General features: G+C 49.4%; 1 protein-coding gene across 3 annotated transcripts in view; it reads right to left on the bottom strand.

The window, feature by feature from the left end:
• Positions 1-21558, bottom strand: part of RANGAP1 (Ran GTPase activating protein 1) — a 368213-nt gene that overhangs the window by 224494 nt on the left and 122161 nt on the right. For all 3 annotated transcript variants that reach the window (XM_085601202.1, XM_085601203.1, XM_085601201.1), the window contains 2 exons: positions 16363-16521; positions 15433-15546 (listed from right to left, as the gene is read on the bottom strand). In XM_085601202.1, coding sequence (XP_085457328.1) covers positions 15433-15546; positions 16363-16521 — 273 coding nt within the window. The remainder of the gene's footprint in view (positions 1-15432; positions 15547-16362; positions 16522-21558) is intronic.

The raw sequence follows: 21558 nt of genomic DNA on the forward strand, positions 1-21558 counted from the left end.
CAGTCTCTTGGAATCCCGGTCCGGCGGTCGGGAAAGAGTATTGGGAGGTGGAGGCCTGGATAACCAGGCTCTCAGGGGTAGGGTGTTGGGACAGAAAACTGGGGTCGCCCGGAGCAGGGCGGTGGCGCCTGGCAGCGTTCCTGTCCACAGGAGGAACTGTGGAGGGCTTGGACCAGGTGCCCTGGAGAACGTCAGTGAGGGCTTCATTGAACGGCAGCAGAGGCTCAGTGGAGCTTGCTGCAGATTGAAGCACCTCAGTGAGGACGTTCGTCCTCACAGCCACGGCAGGTAGCTCGAGCCCAAGGGCTGCGGCCGCCTTACGCAGCACCACGGAGAAAGCAGCACCCTCCTCCGAAGCCACAGTCGGAGGAGAGATGAATCCAGTGTCTGGCGAGGTATCCAGACCACTGGCCTCCCCCAGTTCATCTGCCCAGTCCTGGGACAGTTGGGCCTGATGGGCCATAGGATCCTCGGATCCCTCCCAGTAGTCCCCATCATCCGACTCCTGGTGTAGAGGAGAAAGTAACGGAGCCAGGCGGTAGACAAAATGTGTCTCTAGCGGCGTCGATCTCGGCGTCCATCGACGCCGGACCGGCGCCGGGCCCGGACCGGGACTAAACCGGGGCACGGCGTCGAGCGGAGTCGACGTCGGGGGTGGAACCGGAGTCGACGCCGGTGGAGGAGTGACAAGGTTGACCGGCGTCGACGGGGACTCGAGAACGGGTCCCTCGGGCGCTTGCGGCGTCGAGGCCGGCGCCGTCAACGGCGCCGGGGCCGGAGCCGTCGGCTGGCAAGGCAGCCCAGTCGGGTCCGCGGGGCCCGAAGGCGTACCAGCGGGTGCCGACGGCGGAGCCAGGTTCCTCATGGCCGAGAGGAAGGCACTGACTTCCGCCGGCGTCGCGTTAGTCCCAGGGACCGGAGGGTATGGGGACGGACGCGGCGCCTGCGGCTCCGCCGGAGCCGCGGGGGTGGAACCACCCTGACCCTCGACCGAGTCGCGCGACCGGCGAGGGGAGTCCGAAGAGCGATGTCGTCTCTTGGACTTCTTGGAATGCTTCGACTTACCCGAAGACTTGGATCCCGACGACCGATGGTGACGTCGGCTGCGGCTCCGCGACCGATCCTTGGACCTCCTCCTGGACCGGGATCGAGAGGCGCGCGGAGCCGAGTGGCGAATCTCGAGAAGCTTACGGGACCGCTCCCGTCTAGCCTTCGAGGTCAGGGCCTTAAAGTCCGAGCACGACTCCGCGTCGTGGTCGAGGCCCAAACAGTACAGGCACCGGCGGTGATGGTCCGTAACCGACATCAATCGGCTACAGTCCGTACAGGCTTTAAACCCAGGCATCCTACCGGCACCGGTGTCGATAGACAGGATCAAAAAGGATCAAAAAGTTAGTCAAAAATTGACTAAAGGGGTAGCTCTCCCGGATCTGCGCTTACTGGCGCGGAAAAAAGAACTGATGTCAGCGCGCGAGGGCGGCGTCTAAGTACTCCGACGACGTCATTCCGGCGCACGACGCCGACGACGGACGCGGAGCCGCAGACGACGCCTAGCGACGTGCAAGGGGTATTGCTGACGAAAAATCTTCCGGATCCAGTCTGACGCCTGGGGATATTCTAAGGTGAGGAATCTAACTAACGTGTTTCTTTCACATATGTCTCTCCCTCTAGAAGGGGGGAATAATATCCTCATGACCAGAAATGGTATGGGGGTATTATTCCAAAGTGTTAGACACCTTACACGACATGTTTTGATAAAGCCAAACCATAGTTACCATAACCGTTTAAAATTATAAGGCACTTTAAGAGTATATGGTAGGCTATATCATAGAACAGCTATAAAGGACATGGTTCCGAAAGCTGCAGACAGGCTCAGCTCATGCTAGAGCACCATCTCACATGTTACCAAGCACTCTGCCTCCAGGATTGTTAAGGCCTGCCATAGGAGTGGCTGATAGGTACACATGTGTCTATATATAAGGTAGGTATAGGAATACTACACCTAAGCAAGGGGTGATTACACGACCTTGCCCCAGCTGAGTGATCAGCCAGTTGTGTCATAATGGAAGGCCAGGCCAGGGGTGGCATAATACATGCTGCAGCCCCTGGTAGGCCTAGGGTACACCTATGTCCTGGGTACCTAGGGTACACTGTACAGGGTCCAATAAGGTGATCCTTACCAATTGGGTATGTACCTAGGGTACATGGAGTCCATTTTACAGAGAGAGCAGACAGCCTGAGACCCTGAATGGCAGGAACTCAGGCCAACTAAGTCGAAAAACCAGCTAGACACTAGTGTAGGAAGGTGGATATCTGACTATGGTTACCCCCAACTTTTTGCCTAGTGTCTAGCTGGTTTTTCGACTTAGTTGGCCTGAGATCCTGCCATTCAGGGTCTCAGGCTGTCTGCTCTCTCTTTAAAATGGACTCCATGTACCCTAGGTACATAACCAATTGGTAAGGATCACCTTATTGGACCCTGTACAGTGTACCCTAGGTACCCAGGGCATAGGTGTACCCTAGGCCTCCCAGGGGCTGCAGCATGTATTATGCCACCCCTGGTCTGGCCTTCCAATCAGACACAACTGGCTGATCACTCAGCTGGGGCAAGGTCGTGTAATCACCCCTTGCTTAGATATAGTATGCCTATATCTACCCTTATAAATAGACACATGTGTACCTATCAGTCACTCCTATGGCAGGCCTTAACAATCCTGGAGGCAGAGTGCTTGGTAACATGTGAGATGGTGCTCTAGCATGAGCTGAGCCTGTCTGCAGCTTTCGGAACCATGTCCTTATAGCTGTTCTATGATATAGCCTACCATATACTCTTAAAGTGCCTTATAATCTTAAACGGTTATGGTAACTATGGTTTGGCTTTATCAAAACATGTCGTGTAAGGTGTCTAACACTTTGGAATAATACCCCCATACCATTTCTGGTGATGAGGATATTATCCCTCCCTTCTAGAGGGAGAGACATGTTAAAATCCTACTTTGCTGTTTAACTCTAACCAAAGCCTCAGCATCACAAAATGGATGCTGCTGCCACAGACACGAGTCTGACCCCCTGCTGCTGGGAGTGATCCTGGCAAGGGAGGCCTGGACAATAGGTTTCCTGCTTGGGGAGGTGCTAGCACCTCCCCAGACAGCCTTTAGTGTATTGGGGCAGGGTGGGCTGAAAGGAATGAGACATGCCTGGGGCACACAAGGTGTTCCTTGCATAGTCCAGTTCAAACCGGCGCTGGGGCACTCCAGCCCCAGCTCTGGCGCGAAACTGGACAAAGGGAAGTGGGTGTAACCACCCCCCTCCCAGGTCCCACCCATAAGGCGTGACCTAGCAGGTATCCCAGCCCCCCAGATTAGTATAAGAGTGGGAGTTGGGCCTCAAGACTTTAGATTATCCTGAACCTGCAAAACTGAACAGAAACTCTGGACCTTCGACATTCGACGAAAGAAGAAGACTGAAGAATCTCCCTTGTAGCCAAGGAGTGGCTACCCTGTGCAAACAGGCACCATCATGAGACTACCCTTTGCTTTGCCCACGTTCTACGAGGAACCGACTGCAGAGCCTGACCAGAGCCTTGACTTCCAGACTTCTCCGACCCTCATCCACATCTGCAGCAGAGCTGAGATCCGTGGAGGCGACGAGCGACGTGGGACCGGCTACCTGGAAAGAGTGGCTAGTAACTTAAAGCGCAGCTTCTGAGGTACCCTCGAAGTTGTGCACCGGGGATTGAGAAGCCCCAACCCCAAGCACCATCTGCACCGAAGATCAGCCCCCCACACTCCACGAGTCCTGCGTGGGGCCCTTCAGCATTTTCCTGCTTGCCGCGTCTGTCCGGTTGCTTGCCCGCTGGCTAGTGGCCTTTGTGACGACGCACCCTGAAATCTTCTGCGCTGGTTTGGCTCCTCCAGACTGGCTCCCGCTTCTCTGCAAAGAAGAAGCACCCCAGACCTTCCTGGTCTGCACCAGAAGCAAGTCCTTCGTTCTTCGTGGGTTCCGCTTGCCAAGGCTTGGTGAGTCCTAGTCCAACTTCGACGCCGCCGACAGCAAGAGCCTTCGTGAGACAGCTCGCCTCCTGGTCCTGGTCGTCCTCGACGCTTCCTGGTCCTCCTGGCTGCAGCGACAAGCTTCACCTTCACCTGCAATCTTCACGACATCGCCTGGTTCCTTCCTGGTTCCACGTGGTCACTGGCTAGTGACCTTGACTCTGTCCCTTCTGCTTGCAGGTTTCTTCTCTTCTAGATCCCAGCCTTGGGATCCACCGGACACTCTTCACTGACTGCCTGTCAGCATCTTTCTTCAGGCATCCATAGGAGTCGACGACGAAAGCGACGCATCTTCACCCCTATGCACCCGCAGCCTGTGGGCTAGGTAACTTGGGTACTCCGGTGCTCATCAGGATAGTGACTATCCTAGTGTCTAGTTTTCAAGTCTCAACTTCCTAGGTACTCCGGAAGTGTCCTAAATCTACCGTTTTCTAAACTGTACTATTGCTATTGACTTTTACGCATTACGCGTGAGTGTTTCCACTCTGCACACGAATCCCGTGGGCCTCCCACTTCCTAACTAACGCTAGTGTAGTGTAGCCCCAGCGATTCCCTAGGCCTAGGCCTATTCTATTTCCGTGACAGTGGTTCTTATACCACTTACTTAGTATATGGTTTGCGTGGCCCCTAGGGCCTAACTGTATTACTTACCTGTGTGACTTAATGTATGCTTAAATAAGACTGTGTTGTACTTACCTCTAATCTCATAAAGAGTGCTGAGGGTTTGCTTAGAATAAATACACTTTATTTTATATATATATCTGTTGTGGTGTCCTTTCATTTGGTATTCAAGGGATTATATATGGTATCACAGCTGGCTTCACATGCCATTCAGAGTTTAGCCTAAGACTGCTCTTGTCCATGCTACCACTAGGATAGCTGGTCTATAAGGTTGACTTTACAACCAATCACCATAAGGGTATTTGGACTGATATAAGGTGTACACTATAACTAGTGACATCATACATCAGGCCAACTTCTCACAACTAGGCAAAAAGTTTGGGGGTAACCATAGTCAGATATTCACCTTCCTACATCAGGCTTGGGGGAGGCGAACATAGAGTGTAAAATAAACTAATGGAATACAAGCTAAACAAGCATTTACAATGCAATGGTCTCGGCATTGGTAAAGTTAGAGCTATTGGCATTGCTCATAACATTATTTTTGTTTATGTGTTTGTTTTTAAAACATTTAAAGAAACGGCATTGTCATGAGCAATGCCAATAGCTCTAACTTTAACAATGCCGAGACCGTTGCATTGTAAATGCTTGTTATAAATTAAGCCCCGATTGTGGCTTTTCTTCAAAACTCTGGGTACCAGTTCACCATCAGCATCTTTGTGTATTCTTCAAGTGTGTGGGTCGGTTTTCGGCTACCTTCATGCATGTCCTCATATTTGCTGTGGAAACATGTCGGCCACCGTAGTCAGATCAGACTGTTCTCAAAGATGAAACATGAGGACCTCGCTGAATGGATGCCAGAGATGAAAGGGAACATATTAGCATGCGTGTTCTGTTCTGAAAGTACTGCCCTGAATTTAGGGAAGATGGCTTGTCACTGATGCATTTTGGGCTTTCTCATAATGTGTCTCGCGCTCTAACCCTTGTTTTTTGCTCGGACATTGATTCATGCCTCAGCTGGTTTATGCTAAAAGCGTGCAGTTTATTTCGGGCATCTTCGCTCCTTAGTTCCGCTTGAACTTCCATCAGAACCCCTCTCCTTTGTTCTCCCCCATGGACGTCAGTGATAGGTCACGCTCGTTCAATGACGCATTCCATATTCTCCATTCAGGGGGAGGAGAGAGAGTTTTCTTAAATTAGTTTCTTTGATCTGCACTTACAGTCACTAAACAAGTCTAGCGTTGCCCAGCCCGCTCCTGCCTGCGGCATCCACCCCACTGCCACACACTATCAGCTACAACTTAACATTAATGTGCGCTCAGACAAACAAACCAGATGCATCTGTTCGGCACTTAGAACGTAACTTAGTACATTAAAATGAAGCTGCCTGTTGAAAGATGCAGGCTGCAAGCTTCACGCGCTTTTAAACTAGTTGATTTTTTACAAAGTTAAATTTCACATAATTAAGGAATATAGTACCCTATTTTAGGGGTGTCACTTGTTTTTTGCGCAATTGTAAATGTAAAATGTTATACTTATTAGCCCATTCGCATTCCCACTTTTATTTTTTACCAAGTTATTACAGTGCCATGAAGGTATGCAAACCATAATTTCTAAACAAAGACCAGGCACAGCAGCGTCGATCTAATGTGCAGGGCCTTATGAACACCTGCACAGCAGCAGATTTATGGAAGCAATATGTGTACGCTTTCATCACGACTTCTTTCGAGACTCAAGCGGCAGCCTCCATTAAAATATGAAAGCGAAATCATCTTGTTGTGGGTCCTTCCTTCGCGGGTAACTTTGCGGTATGATGTTGAACGGCTGGCTATATGTGTGTGTAATCCGATCTAATTGCTAATGCGAACTGATCCCAAGAACATCTATTTACTTGTGTGTCTAATTTAGTGACTGGAGAAAGCTAGCGCATACTATGATGGATTGCGGCGCATTCTCTTCAGTGCCCCTGGATACATGGGCTGCTGGGTCTGTGTCCGTTCTCCTGGGAACTGTAGAATGGGCCCTTGGAGGTGCAGGTCTGTTATTTTACAACGCCACAGAACCACATTTCTGAGGCACCAAGCGCTATATAAATTATTGTAGCAGTGTGTTGTATCAGTGAGGTTGACATATTTGAATCCGCGTTCCTCAGCAAAAGCCGTAAAGACATTACTACCTGTTCGAAATCTCGCCCGCCCGTCGTAGAGCGCCTAGAGATGACTTCGAAGTCAGTGCGATATAAAGAAGAGCCCGTAAGGCTTAGTTTAGTAGATTTTCGTGTTCAGCTCGAGGTGAATGAACCTCGATCGACTGAATGGAGTTGTGAACTGCTTCCATGCAACCTGATAAAATTACTTCGTTGGCTTTGAGACGTGTAGGAAAATGAATATGCTACTTACCAGTATGCATCTGTTCTTGGCATGTAGGGCTGCTGACATTCATATCTGTGCATAGATCGCCGCCTAGTGTTGGGTCCGGATGTTTGCACGTTGTTGTCCTGGAAGAGTCTTCGAAGTATCCTTGGATAGGTGACTCCTCCCCTGGACTACAGTGCGCATGGGCATCCTCTCCATCCTCAGATTGTTTTTCGCCATTGTGGCAGTGATGGAGTAGATACAGAAAGTGATGACCATGCTTACAGTAATTCTGAGAGCTGCAGCTGCTACAGGCGCCGGGGAGGAGGGAGGGCGATATGAATGTCAGCAGCCCTACATGCCAAGAACAGATGCATACTGGTAAGTAGCATATTCAGTTCGAGGCATGTGGGCTGCTGAATTCATATCTGTGCATAGAATGTATAGCAGTGCCCTCTATTAGCGTCGGCTACCCGTGCCAGCTGCAGCGGTCTGAAAAAGGGTTTTGAGAACAGCCTGTCCTACAGCTGCCTGCTGTTTTGATTGCACATCTACACAATAGTGTTTGGTAAATGTGTGTGTAGTGGACCAGGTGGCTGCTCTACATATATCATGCAGGGGAATATTTCCTAGAAAAGCCATGGAGGCCCCTAACTTACGTGTGGAGTGGGCTCGTGGTGGAATAGTTAATGTGCGTTTTGCCTTTTGATAACAAATTTGGATACACTTAACTATCCATCTGGCTATCCCTGCTTTGGAGATGGCGTTACCTTTGTGGTGTGGGGCAAAGGCAACGAACAGTTGTTTTGTCTTCCTAAAGGGTTTGGTCCTGTCGATGTAATACATGAGGGCCCTTTTGACATCTAGTGTGTGGAGTGCCCTTTCCGCGACAGTTTGTGGGTTTTGGAAGAAAACGGGCAGTTCAATAGTTTGATTCATGTGGAACTGCGATATTACCTTGGGCATGAATTTGGGGTTGGTACGTAGTACGACCCTGTTGGCATGAACCTGTATAAATGGCTCTTGAACTGTTAGTGCCTGGAGTTCACTAACTCTTCTTAAAGAAGTGATCGCTACCAGGAAAGCTACTTTCCAGGTGAGGAATTGAATCTCGCATGAGTGGAGAGGTTCAAAGGGTGGACCCATCAGGCGTGTGAGGACCAAGTTGAGGTTCCACATTGGAGCTGGTGGGTGGCTTGGTGGAATGACTCGTTTGAGCCCTTCCAAGAATGCTTTGATGGCAGGCACTCTGAATAGAGAGAGGTGCTGCCTGGTTTGTAGATAGGCTGATATTGCGGTCAAATGGACACGTATAGAGGTGTACGCCAGATTGCATCGGTATAGGTGTAGGAGGTAACAAATGATGTTTTGGATGGATGCGTCCAGCGGGTTAATGTCATTATTACCGCAATAAATGACAAACCTTTTCCATTTGGCTGCATAGCAAGCCCTTGTAGTGGGTCTCCTGGCCTCCTTGATGATGTCCATACAGTCAGGTGGCAGGTTGAGATAGCCAAACTCTAGGACTTCAGGAGCCAGATCGCCAGGTTCAGCTGTTGCGGATCTGGGTGCTGAATCTCTCCATGGTTCTGCGTCAAATGCGCGGGTTTGATCCGCAGCCTTTGATGCGGCACCACGGAAAGTTCGAGGAAGGTGGTGTACCATGGCTGGCGTGCCCACGTAGGAGCAACTAGGACGAGTGTCAGGGAGTGTTGTCTGAGTTTGCGAGCCACCAGCGGTATTAACGGCGCTGGGGGAAAAGCGTACGCAAATCTGCCGGACCAGTTCATCCATATCGCATTGCCCTGCGACTGCGGATGTGGGAACCTGGCGGCAAAGCTTTGGCATTTTGCGTTTTCGCTTGTGGCGAACAGGTCTATCTCTGGATGACCCCACTGCTGGAAGTACGGCTGGAGTACTGATGGGTGTAACTCCCACTCGTGCATCTGGTGGCTGTGTCTGCTGAGCAGATCCGCCATTTGGTTGTCCTTGCCGGGGAGGTGTTCCGCCATGAGGAACATGTTCCTCTGAATGGCCCATTCCCACATGCTCTGAGCCAGATGAGACAACTGTGGAGAGTGCGTTCCTCCCTGCTTCTGTATGTAGTACATTGCGGTCATGTTGTCCGTCCGGATCAACACGACCTTGTTGCACAGATGTACTTTGAATGCCTTCATGGCTAGGAAGATGTGCATTTTCTTCTGTTGTGTCGTCCATAGTCCCTGCACTGTGTAGTGGAGTACATGAGCTCCCCATCCCTGGAGAGACGCGTCTGCTGTCAGTACTATTTGTGGAACAGGCTCTTGGAACGGTCGGCCCTTGCAAAGGTTTTGTGGATTCCACCAATGCAGAGAGTTGTATGCCCGACCGCTCACCAACACGAGGTCTTTCAACTGTCCTTGAGCCTGATTCCACTGACGTGCCAAGCACTCCTGAAGCGGGCGCATATGTAATCTCGCGTGCGGGACTATGAAAATGCAGGAGGCCATCATGCCTATCAACTGCATGAACACTCGCGCAGGAAAGGAGTGTTGGGGTTTGAACTTGGAAATCAGCATTTGCATGCTGTTGATCCTCACTAAATTTGGCTGAGCTGTGGCCGCCAGAGTGTCTATAGTCGCACCCAGGTACTGTTGTACGTGTGCGGGCTGGAGATGGGATTTTGGGTAATTTAGTGAGAATCCCAGACTGTGAAGGAGGTGAATGGTGCGGGACATGTGGCTGGCACATTGCTGGGCTGACTTCGCTTGAACGAGCCAGTCGTCCAGGTAGGGGTAGACGTGTATGTGCTGCCTCCGTAGATGTGCCGCCACAGTAGCTAGGCACTTTGTGAAGACCCTGGGCGCTGTTGTCACGCCGAAGGGCAGGACTTTGAATTGATAGTGTTGTCCCTGAACAGTGAACCTGAGGTATTTTTTGTGTGCGGGGTGAATGGGTATGTGGAAATACGCATCCTTGAGGTCCAGTGTGGCCAGGAAGTCTCCCTGCTTGAGAAGCGGAAGGACTTGCTGGAGAGTGAGCATGTGAAAGTGCTCGGAAAGAATGTACCGGTTCAGGGGTCTTAGGTCTAGTATAGGCCTGAGTGACCCGTCCTTTTTCGGTATTAAAAAGTAGAGGGAGTACACTCCCGTACCGTGCTCGTGGACCGGTACGACCTCTATAGCGCCTTTTAGAAGCATACTTTGCACCTCTTGCTGTAAGAGCGTTAAGTGCTCTGAGGACATAGGACGGTTTCTTGGAGGTATTGTGGGTGGAGTGGAGGTTAGCTCTAGACAGTAACCGTATTTGACAATGTCTTTGACCCACCTGTCCGTGGTGATGGAGTTCCACGTGGACAGGAACCTTTGTAGCCTTCCCCCGACAGGTGTTATGTGGTCGGGAGGAAGGGAAAGGGCGTCACTGCTTGTTCTTGGGGGAGGACCTGGTGTTGCCGAAGCCGCGTCCTCTGCCCTTTGTACTGGAGCCACGATATCCACCCCGGGCGTTTTTATCGTAGGTGGTTTGGGTATTGCCTTTGTTGTATGTCCGCTGTGACCCCTGTCCTCTACCTGCTCCTCCATTTCCGGGGCGACGAAAGGAGCTGCTCCGAAAGGACTGAGTCTGGAGAGCCCCCATGGACTTTGCAGTGTCCGTGTCCTTCTTTATTTTCTCAAGGGCTGTGTCAACCTCCGGCCCGAATAAATAGTCGGGGTTGACAGGTTGGTTTAGTATATTATTTTGCACCTCAGGTTTGAACCCGGAGATTCGCAACCAGGCATGTCGTCGCAGCATGACGCTGGTGTTTATGGCCCTGGCCACCGTGTCTGCGGCATCTAGTGCACACTTGATGGAAGCATTTGTGAGTAGCTGTCCCTCTCTGATAAGAATTTCTGCACCTTCTTTAAACTGGTCAGGGAGATGTTGGAGTTGTTGCTCTATTGTATCATAGTGCGCTCTATCGTAGCGAGCGAGGAGCGCTTGAGTGTTGGCTATGCGCCATATGTTGGCAGCCTGGGCGGCAACTCGCTTGCCAGAGGTCTCTAAAACCTTGGACTCTTTGTCCGGGGGAGGAGCGTCACCTGTCGTTTGCGAGTGTGCCCTCTTGCGAGCATTCGCAACGACAATGGAGTCGAGAGGTAATTGGCCTCTGATGTAAGTAGGGTCCCCAGGTGCTGATCTGTACTTTTTGTCGATCCTGGGGTTTATCACCCTTGCCCTGGTGGGTTCCTTGAAGATGTCCTTGGCTGGTTTGAGGACTCCTTTCAACATGGGCAGAGTCTTTACATGCCTTTCCGAGGAAGCGAAAGTGTCCATAAGGAAGTCGTCTTCCACGGTGTCAGAGTGAAGCTGCACTCCATGATTATTTGCAGCACGTTCAATAAGAGCGTTGAACGCTGCAGTGTCCTCTGTCGGAGATGTTTTCGCTCCATAGAGTTGTGGGTCCTGTGCATCTAGAGGTGCACTGGGGTCTGCAGGGTCGCCCCAAGTTTGATCAGGGTCCTGTTGGTCATCAGGGTCCATGTCTCCGTGGTAAGGGACTTGGTCATCCATATAGTCTGCCAACGCATCCGTGTCGGAGTGTGTGGGAGAGAATGATAGTGGGTCCTGGTAGGGCGAGTCGAAAGATTCGCAAAGCACAGGTTCTGAGTCCACAGGCAGCTTTCTTTTTAGTGGGATCCTGAAAGGGTCCAAGGGTGGCTCTGAAGTTATCCTCCGGTCATGGATAATCATCCTGCCGGTGTTGGCGTCGATGTAATGTGACGGAGACGTCTCAGCAGGTGTAACCGTGGTGTGGGTGACCCGTGTCCTGAGTTGGAACATTTTCGGGATCGTGGATGGCGGCAGGCCAAAAGTTATGTTGGCTGGCGCCGAAGAGGCTGCTTGAGCTTTTAGTGGGCCGGAGCCCGATGTGTCCTGGAGGACCGCTTGGGTTTTGCTGCTTTGTGCTGCAACGGTTCGCACTTGAAGCGCTTTCGAGGCCTTAGCGCCCACCAGGTTTGTAGAGGCGGCCGTGGACTTTTTCGGCGCCGGTGGGTCATCGGGTCGAGGGGCGGAAATGGCCGTCGACGTCTTCGATGCAGGAGGCTTCGGCGTTGCCGTGGAAGCGACGTGAGACGCAGCAGGTGGTATGACCTTTGGTTTAGGAGTCGATGGCGTCGGCGCCGAGAGCCGAGCAGGTTTGATGGCACCGAGGGCCTTTTTCCGTATGCCGACTCCGGCGTCGGCCGCTTCAAGTTCGGCACCGAAGTCTCGTTTGGTGCGCTCGGTGCCGATGCGTGTCGCTGGCGTCGAAGGTGTGGAAGGCCTCGAGCCGACTAGCGCCACTTTCGGTTTCGGTTTCATTTGTACCGGTGCAGCTTTCGGTTTCGGTTTGGTAGAAGGGAAACCAGCCGGTTTAGGTAACAATGGCTGCCGCTGAACGTCCGAGGCCGGGGCCGAAGAACCGCGGGATAGGTCTCGGGTAAGGCCCGAAGGCGATCCCTCGACCGGAGCCATAGACTGTGGCACTGGGCCCTCGTCAGTCTGAACGGGTAGGCCTTGCTCGTCATTGGAGCTACTCTCTGCGGCCCCTAAGGCCTCATCGTCGTCTCCTACCTCGGTGTTGTCTTCATCTCTGCGAAAGAGTGATTCGTCGACGTCATCCGAACCGGAGTCATGTTCGGAACCGGGATTGGAGGGTAGGATTTCCAACTCCTCGACATCTTCGGCATTGAAGATGTCTGCCGGGGCCGGTGCCGCGTGCTGCGCTTCTAGTCTCGCCGCTCGTCGATTCCGTAGAGTCTTCTTGGAACGGAACCGGGCACAGGCCATGCATGTCGATTCGTTGTGGTCCGGCGACAAGCATTTGTTGCACACCGGGTGGACATCGATATGGGGATATTTCGCGTTGCATACTGGGCACCTCTTGAATGGTGTCCTCGACTCCATCGTCGGTGTCGTCGATGGTCAGGTAAAAAGCGAAAAGTTGTTTCCGAAGTTAGTAAGCTAACAGGTAGGGTCGAAACCGATCGAGTGAACAGTACCGACGCTAACTAAAGGCCTTTTGGCCTCGACAAAGATTTTCCTAACTGGAGTTAAGATAGCACATCCGAACCCAATGGCGGAAAAAAACAATCTGAGGATGGAGAGGATGCCCATGCGTACTGTAGTCCAGGGGAGGAGTCACCTATCCAAGGATACTTCGAAGACTCTTCCAGGACAACAACGTGCAAACATCTGGACCCAACACTAGGCGGCGATCTATGCACAGATATGAATTCAGCAGCCCACATGCCTCGAACCAACTAAAACAAATACAGTTACACCCAAAATAAAACATAACAGTAGGCGAATTGGGAAGTCAGAAAAGGCAGAATTCCAGTTAATTGCGGTATTGTTCATTTAATAATTTTAAAAAACCACAGCAGCAGATTTATGGAAGCAATATGTGTACGCTTTCATCACGACTTTCATGTGTCTGAAAGCATGCTGCCTGGGAGCGCGTGAGCTCATGTGCGGCTTTACGATGCGCATACCGAAACTTGTTAAAACAAATGAAGAGCAAAAGGCAACGGACACAGCGCAGATAACGGGAGAAACTTCAAAGGCAGGAGAGGGGCTCATTAGCATACTCGACAGCTTCATGCGTGTCTGGCGAGGGGGGAAGGAGGGGAGGCAGGATGCACTATTGAAATCTGCTTCCCCAAGGCGGGCCGCGTGCACAAACAATCAGGCGAGCTTTGACAAATCCTCTAGGTGGCACCTTTGGGACCTTTTGGCTGTGCCGTGACCGGGAGTTGTGTTGGGGGAGGGGGGGGAGACCTAACCACTGAAGGATAAGAAAGTTATCCGATTGGAAGCCTGAACAAGCCGAGGGCACCGGAAGACACCACCGCCTTTCTCCGAGGCAGAGCAGAAATGCCTCGTAGAAAGGCAGCGGCATTTTCGGATTCGGGGGCATGTTTGTCTTTTCTCTCCTCCAGCCAGTGGCTGGAGGAGAGAATGAGACTTCTTGCAAAAAACACACCCCCCGATCCGAAAAAGACGGGGCCTGATCGGAATGACTGACCTCTTCTCCAATGGCTGGCCAGCATTCAAGAGGCCAGCCAATGGAGAACAGGGGAGAAGAGGGGCGGGTTCAAGCCCCTCTTCTCCAAGTCATTAAATCTCGCGAGCGAGACTGCGCAAGCGCAGCCTTCGCTAGCCGAGACCTAAAAAGGATGAGGACAGCAAGGTAGAGTTATCAGGCTAGGACAAAAGTGGAGGGAAAAGCACTCTGTTGCACTCCCTGCAGCCACCCACTGCAGGTCAATGGCATCCCCGCCCCCAAAAAAAGAACAAAACCATCAGTGCTAGTCCTTACGTACTCCACATTTAACTTAAGGGTTGAATTTCGAATCAACCAAATACAGGGGGGGGGGGGGGGGTGAATAGGTGGGTAGGGGTAGAAATCAATAAAAATAGATTTTAAAAAACACCAGTAACGTATTTGTGTACATGTACACACAGTAGGTCCCTGCATCCTCACCCCAGTTAGCAACATGCATCTGGGACCAGGCCAAATGTTGAGAAGGGATGAAGAGAAAGTTTAGCCTATGGAAGAGAAACGGGTCTCCACTTTCACCACTTACAGCCATCTCACTGCTCACTCATTGACAGCAGCAATTAAGAGCCTAGACTGCGGAAGAACAAACCGTATTGGCCCAGGCAAGCCTTGAAGGTAACATGCTGCTGAAAGCAGAACAGGTGAATTTTATAGCAATACCTGAAGCCTTTTTTTGCTTTCCTCACTTAAAGAACATCAGCAAGATCAAATGTGCATTGTTAACAAGTTAATCAATGAAAGATAGAGCTGAAGACATCTGCCATTAAATTATACAGAAAACAAAAACACACTTAAGCAAAAAGAAAAAAAAAATGTATGCAAGATGCTTTAAATAAACTACAAAGAATGACAACAAAAGGAGTCAGGTGGCCCGCTCCGGCATATAACTACAAAGCCTTAAATGGCAAAGTCACATGTGGTCCAAGTTGGGCATGAACTGAAAACAAGACTCTAAAGACCATAGGTAAGCAATATAAAACACTAACCAAAACAAAAAGGATACCTTGTTCAGATGGAGAAAAAAAAATTGAACATACAGCAGCCATATTCGTTTTAACAAGATACCACCAGAGGAGCAAACTCAAAGTCACATCTTCGGTTATTTTTTGATTTGCACCATAACACATAAAACAAAGAAGCAACAGTGATAGGCAAAAAGGATTTGGGAATTCGAGCACATGTGCTTTCAACAATCCTATGCCAGAGTATGACACTGTCTGTCGACACGACCACTAACTGCAGTCCACTTACGACAGCCAGTATACTACTCATCTGGAAAGAACTTACAATTCATAGGCCTCGCACAGTACTGTTTCGTTCCATGGTGGCAAAGTAAACACACCTTCAGTTTGTGGAGCCCATCCTTCAGCGCACCAGCAATGGCCAAAGCTCCTTTGGAGCGCACCAAGCAGTCACCAAAGTTCATCACCTCAACCTGGCGGAGGGTCCTTAAGGCCTGGAAAAAAATGCAGGAAGAAAGGTTAGAGGGGGGAAGAGCAATGGCAATAGAGGCAAAGATCAGCAATGCTAAACTAGAAAGAGACAACAGCAGCCTGATCCCAGGCGACGTTACCATCACCATAAAGACCAACAATGTAGTCTGACGACAATAATAGGACAATGGTTAAAAAATAATAATACATAAGTGACCTTTTTTAGCAACATCGAAACTAGATGATTTAGTGGAAGTGATGTAGAGAAATGGAAACCAGGTACAGGGCTTGCACAACACCAAGGTGGTATGGTAGCCAATTTAATTGAACTCAATATTCCAACCTCAGAAAGATAAAGACTTGCTCAATTTCCTGAGCATGAATTATTTAGTATAGCACTTGCAGCCACCTCCTCAGCTACCCTCGGGAACTAAACTTCTGACAGGAAGCTCACCACACTTCCAGAGAGACCATAAAACTCTTAAATACAGCTGGCAAAACATCGATCAACATTAATTCGAACACCACCAATTCCACTCTTTGACAAACACCTACAAATGCCCCTAAATCCTGACCTGCAGCACACCACATTACTGCAATGCTGAACTCCCAAAGCTTTGCAGATAGACCTCAGAGCACCACTGCAACACCTTTGATTTCGAGCAAGAGTACTCTCACAAACCGATCTTAATATATCTCACTCTTTCCCAGGATTTCCCCCCCCCCCCCCCAACTTGTTATTTCAACTTAAGGTCTCACACAAGGCTATGCTGGTTCACTGTACCCCTGGCCAGTATCCCTTTGCTCTTTTTCTAGCAATGGGACAGACAAGTGCTCACCTCTGCCATGGCGATGCCACCCTTGTCCGTGAAGGTGTTGTCATTCAGGTTGATGACCCTCAGAAGTGGGTTGGAGCTGAATGCTGAAGCAAGCGCAGTGATCCCGCTGTGGTTGATGCCGTTCTGAGGCATGTGCACCTCCTGCAGAGTTCCAATGGCCTGGGTGCAGTGTAGGTGAGAAAGGAGACCATGTGAAATGGCGAATTTCAGAAAACGTGCCCAAACATGTGCCAGCAGTAAGGATTCTGTTAACTATACAATACGACACAAAATCGGACAGCATTACACAAAATACCTTCAAAAGGAGGCGAGTAGAACCCACTGCTCCTTGGACAATACACAAATATTTTTTCAATACAAAAAATTGGAAAGGGTGTTCAGGTTAGGAGAAATAACTTACTTTTAGAAGCAGCAAATGTAAATATCTGGAAGAGTCAGTGATACAACGAAGCCAGGGAGCTACAGGGATAAAGCTAGCCAGATAACTGATGTACTGCTGCATAACAAGTTGAGGGGTAAGGAGTGACTCCACAGGCAGTGAAGAGAGGTCTAAGTAACATTCACAATCAAACCAGACTGATTCACTTTGAGAGGGACCATGGATTTCATTTAGAGAGGGACCATGGATTTCATTTAGAAATACAATGTATGAAATTATCTCCCCTCCGTTCCACCGCAATCAAGTGGCAAAAGGGGGTGGGGGAAACAAGCATTGGCAAAGCCAATCAATCTCAAGGTTGGGGATTATTAGCTATGGAAATGCTGGGAAGGATTGGTAAAAAGTAAATGGCAGGGAAAAAAATTAGATAAAAGAAAAACATCATTCATGACTGTATTAGTGTGGCATCACTGCAGGTTTAAGCACATGCAAGAGTACATATGCACAAGCATGAGTTATTGCAGAAACTTCTGCCCCTACCGATTAGCGTAAGCAAAGTTTTCCATTTTTTCTTTACTGATCAAAAAGGGCAGATGTCAATTGGAGGGATACTTTTTTATTTTCACCTGCTACTTTAAAAAAACAGCTGGCCAGCAAATGATAGCGAGAGATTAGGGAGCAATAAAGGACCAGGTGGAAGGGAGGCAAAGGAAATCAGGCAGAGGGAGCATTCGGCAGTGGGAGAATCACTGGAGGCATGGAAGAATGGTATTTATTCAAATAAATCTACAAAGGTGGAAGCAATGGATAGAGTTGGCATTAGGGAGCAAACAGGCGAGCATGGGGGTGGCACAAAAATCAGCATGGGAAGGAAAGCACAAGTGGGGGCGATTGAGTAACACTGAGCACTTGTCAGAAGGGGTGAGGATTTTGTGGTACGGAAGCTACACATGAGGGGCAGATCCAGAAAACACATGCACCCTCAGAGTGCTGAAACACAACGAAACAACTTGTTCTCTAAATGGGCAGCAGAGTGTTACCTTTCAGACATTGTGGGGTGCTCAACTTCAGCAGACAAATAGTCCTGCTTCTGTCTTGGGTATCTTCAATGAAGCTATAAATGAACAATTCCCCGCTGCATGAAGGGATTCTGAACACTTATCATCCAGTAGATCACACATTGTGTGGGAGCGAAGAGTTGGGTATTACTGAATGTAGCAAATCAGTTTTAAAAACCATAATTCAGCACCTAGAACAAAACCGGATTCCTAACACATCTAAGTAAAGAAGAAAAAAAAAGCCTGAAAGGTTTACAGCTGCAGAAAGAAGCAATGCACGCTTTTCCCTTTAGGGATACAGATGGATTGATGGTTGGTACTGGAAGTCTACTCAGTGTGTTCTCTTTTTAACTAGTAGGAGAGGATGAATCCAGACTGAAATTTCCCACATTTTTATAATGTAGGACCATGAGAAAGCCAAAGAGAAGAAACAGTCATGTATTACTTTAATAGCTACCTATGTCGTCGAACCAAGAATACAAGAAGCCATCCATTTCTTCTACATTGTACGATCTTTAGTAAAAGTAATATATGTTAGAAAATAAATTAGTAACTTACCTGTAACTCCAGTTCTCCAACACAGGTATATTTTATATATTTAAATGACTCAATCATTCCCCTTTGTCCAGCTGGAAATTCCCAATACCTTAAAGTAGAAGTATACAGTGCAAAATATACAGCATACAGAATATAATGTAAAAATGACCATAGGCCTGAAACAACAAAGTATGTTTAGTAGCACATCCACCCCATTTGAAAGAACTCACACTTGAGCCAAAGAGGTGGAAACCTAAGGCCACAATAGCTCAGATTTCAAAGCACAAGTCTGAGAACAACTATGATGAGCCTCTGACAGGGGAGGAGGGCGGGTCACATATGAATATATAAAAGATATTAATGTTGGAGAACTGGAGTTACAGGTAAATACATTTCTTCTCCAACATTTGATCTTTTATATGTTCACATGCTTGAATCAGGATAGCAAGCAGTAAACATTATGAAATACAACAAAGCATGAGGCAGGCTCACCTTTAATGTAGCAGGTTTCTCAGGACTGCCTGTCGCACTGCTGCATAAGCTTCTGCATCCACTTATAGGCAGTAATGATTTGTGAATATATGCCTGCTCCGCCGGGTAACTGCACAACAGATGTCTTCCAAAGACACCCCAGCACAGAGTGCTGCAGATGAAGCCATGACCCAGGCGAAATGTGCTCACATTCTTCCCTGGAGAGGACGCTTGGCTTTGTATTTGTATTTTTATTTGTAAGGAAATTTATATAGCGCATGTATACCGACAGGTCTCTTAGCGCTGACAGAAGGAGATTTGCAAAGTTAGCCCGATAAAGACAGTCCTGGTCATAGGGAACTTAGAAACTGTCTCTAAAAAGCAGCGTTTTCAGTATCTTTCGAAAGGGGAGTAAGCCTGGTTCTTTCCGTACGACGTCCGGCAGTTGATTCCAAAGGCGAGGCAAGATCACTGAGAAAGCTCGCCCGCCCTTGGAGGCCAAGTTGCTTCGGGGACAGACCAGATGGAAAGCGTCTGTAGAACGAAGTAGGCGTCCCGGAATATACCTGGCCAAACGATCCCTAATGTAGCTGGGAGCGTGACCATAGAGGGACTTGTGGGCGATACATAGGGCCTTAAATTTAGCGCGTTGTCTAACGGGCAGCCAGTGTAGCTTTAGAAGCAGAGGTGATGCATGAGACCTTCTAGGAAGGCTAAAGACTAACCCAGCAGCATCATTCTGTGCCACCTGGAGCCGGTTAGTGAGTTTCTGCGGGAGACCTAGGTACAGCGCATTTCCATAGTCAAGGCGAGATAGAATAGTAGCCGAGACTATGGTTTTCATGGTAGAAGTGGACAGAATGGGGGCCAGTTTCCTCAATTGTCTCATAATACCCGAGCAAGTTCCCACCACAGAGGAGACTTGATGGCTTAGTGAGAGTTCTGCATCAATCTTGATTCCCAAGCTTTTCACAACTGGGGATGGGCATGGAGGAGTCGCAAGTTCTTTAGGCCAGAACAGGCCACCCCAGGAGTTGTTAATAGTTGGGATGACGAGGACCTCCGTTTTATCCGGGTTAATTTTCAGAGAGTTAGCAGTCATCCAGCTAGTTGTAAATCTTAAAATGTTGTGAGCCTTCTCCTGGGCCTGGGCTGAATTGTCAATCCTCAAAATGAGCTGTGTGTCGTCAGCATAATTAAAAACACGACAGTCAAGATTGGATAAGGCGGCCACTAAAGGTTGCAGATAGATGTTGAAGAGCAGCAGGGATAGCGCAGAGCCCTGTGGTACGCCGCATGGAATGACACCTTTCTTAGAGGAACGGTCGCCAAGCTGCACCCTTTGCGAGCAACCCGAGAGGAAAGATTTTAACCAGTCAAGGGCCGAGCCCCTGAGTCCCAGGTCCAACAGACGGCTCAGCAGGATGGAATGACTGACCGTATCAAATGCTGCAGAGAGGTCCAAGAGCACAAGTGCGCTCGGCTCTCTCTTATCAGCATTCAATCTAAGGTCGTCGAGGACGGACAGCATGACTAACTCCGTACTATGGTATGCTCTAAAACCTGCCTGACGAGGATGTAGAAGCTTAAATGTGTCCAAAAATCCAGAAAGGTGTTTTAGGACATGTTGCTCCATGACTTTAGCCAGAAAGGGGAGCTGTGAAATAGGCCTATAATTTTTCAAATCAGCCTTATCAGCTCCTGGCTTTTTCAATAGAGGGATAACTCGAGCCTCCTTCAGATTACTAGGCACCTGACCCGTGGCTAGGGAGAAGTTAAGGAGCGAGAGAATCTGGCATTCCAGGATTGGGAGAGCCAACTGGAAGATCCTCGGAGGGCAGGGATCGGCCGGTGAGCCGGATTTGATCTTGTTTATCAAGAAGGCCAGCGCTTCTGAGTCCAGCGGCGGGAATTGGGTAAGAAATTGGGCTGGTGAAGTTTGATGCTCAGACGTGAGTCCCTTGCTCATTGCACCATCAGGATTCAGGCAAGCCGGGCCGACGAAGGCTGTGATGCCAGAAACCGGTCCCCGGAAGCTTGTTTCCTTCCCAGTATAAGAATTGGCTTGGTAGTTTGGTTTGCCCTGTTCCCATCATGCACTGGGACAGGTACAGACTAATTTGCATGTAGCCAGGTTCTGAGCTGGGATGGTGCAGTGAGCTAAAAAACGGTGATGGATTAAAACCATGATCTCTTGACTTGGTAAGAGTATTCTGCATCATTCAGAAACTCTGTCCATCACCACCCCCTTTTTCCCAAATCGATTTTATCCACACTCAGTGTGGGAGGGTATGCTCAGACGTGAGCCCCTTGCTCATTGCACCATCAGGATTCAGGCAAGCCGGGCCGACGAAGGCTGTGATGCCAGAAACCGGTCCCCGGAAGCTTGTTTCCTTCCCAGTATAAGAATTGGCTTGGTAGTTTGGTTTGCCCTGTTCCCATCATGCACTGGGACAGGTACAGACTAATTTGCATGTAGCCAGGTTCTGAGCTGGGATGGTGCAGTGAGCTAAAAAACGGTGATGGATTAAAACCATGATCTCTTGACTTGGTAAGAGTATTCTGCATCATTCAGAAACTCTGTCCATCACCACCCCCTTTTTCCCAAATCGATTTTATCCACACTCAGTGTGGGAGGGTATGCTCAGACGTGAGTCCCTTGCTCATTGCACCATCAGGATTCAGGCAAGCCGGGCCGACGAAGGCTGTGATGCCAGAAACCGGTCCCCGGAAGCTTGTTTCCTTCCCAGT

The sequence above is a fragment of the Triturus cristatus genome, chromosome 4_2 (assembly GCF_964204655.1).
Source record: "Triturus cristatus chromosome 4_2, aTriCri1.1, whole genome shotgun sequence".
Classification (NCBI taxonomy): domain Eukaryota; kingdom Metazoa; phylum Chordata; class Amphibia; order Caudata; family Salamandridae; genus Triturus; species Triturus cristatus.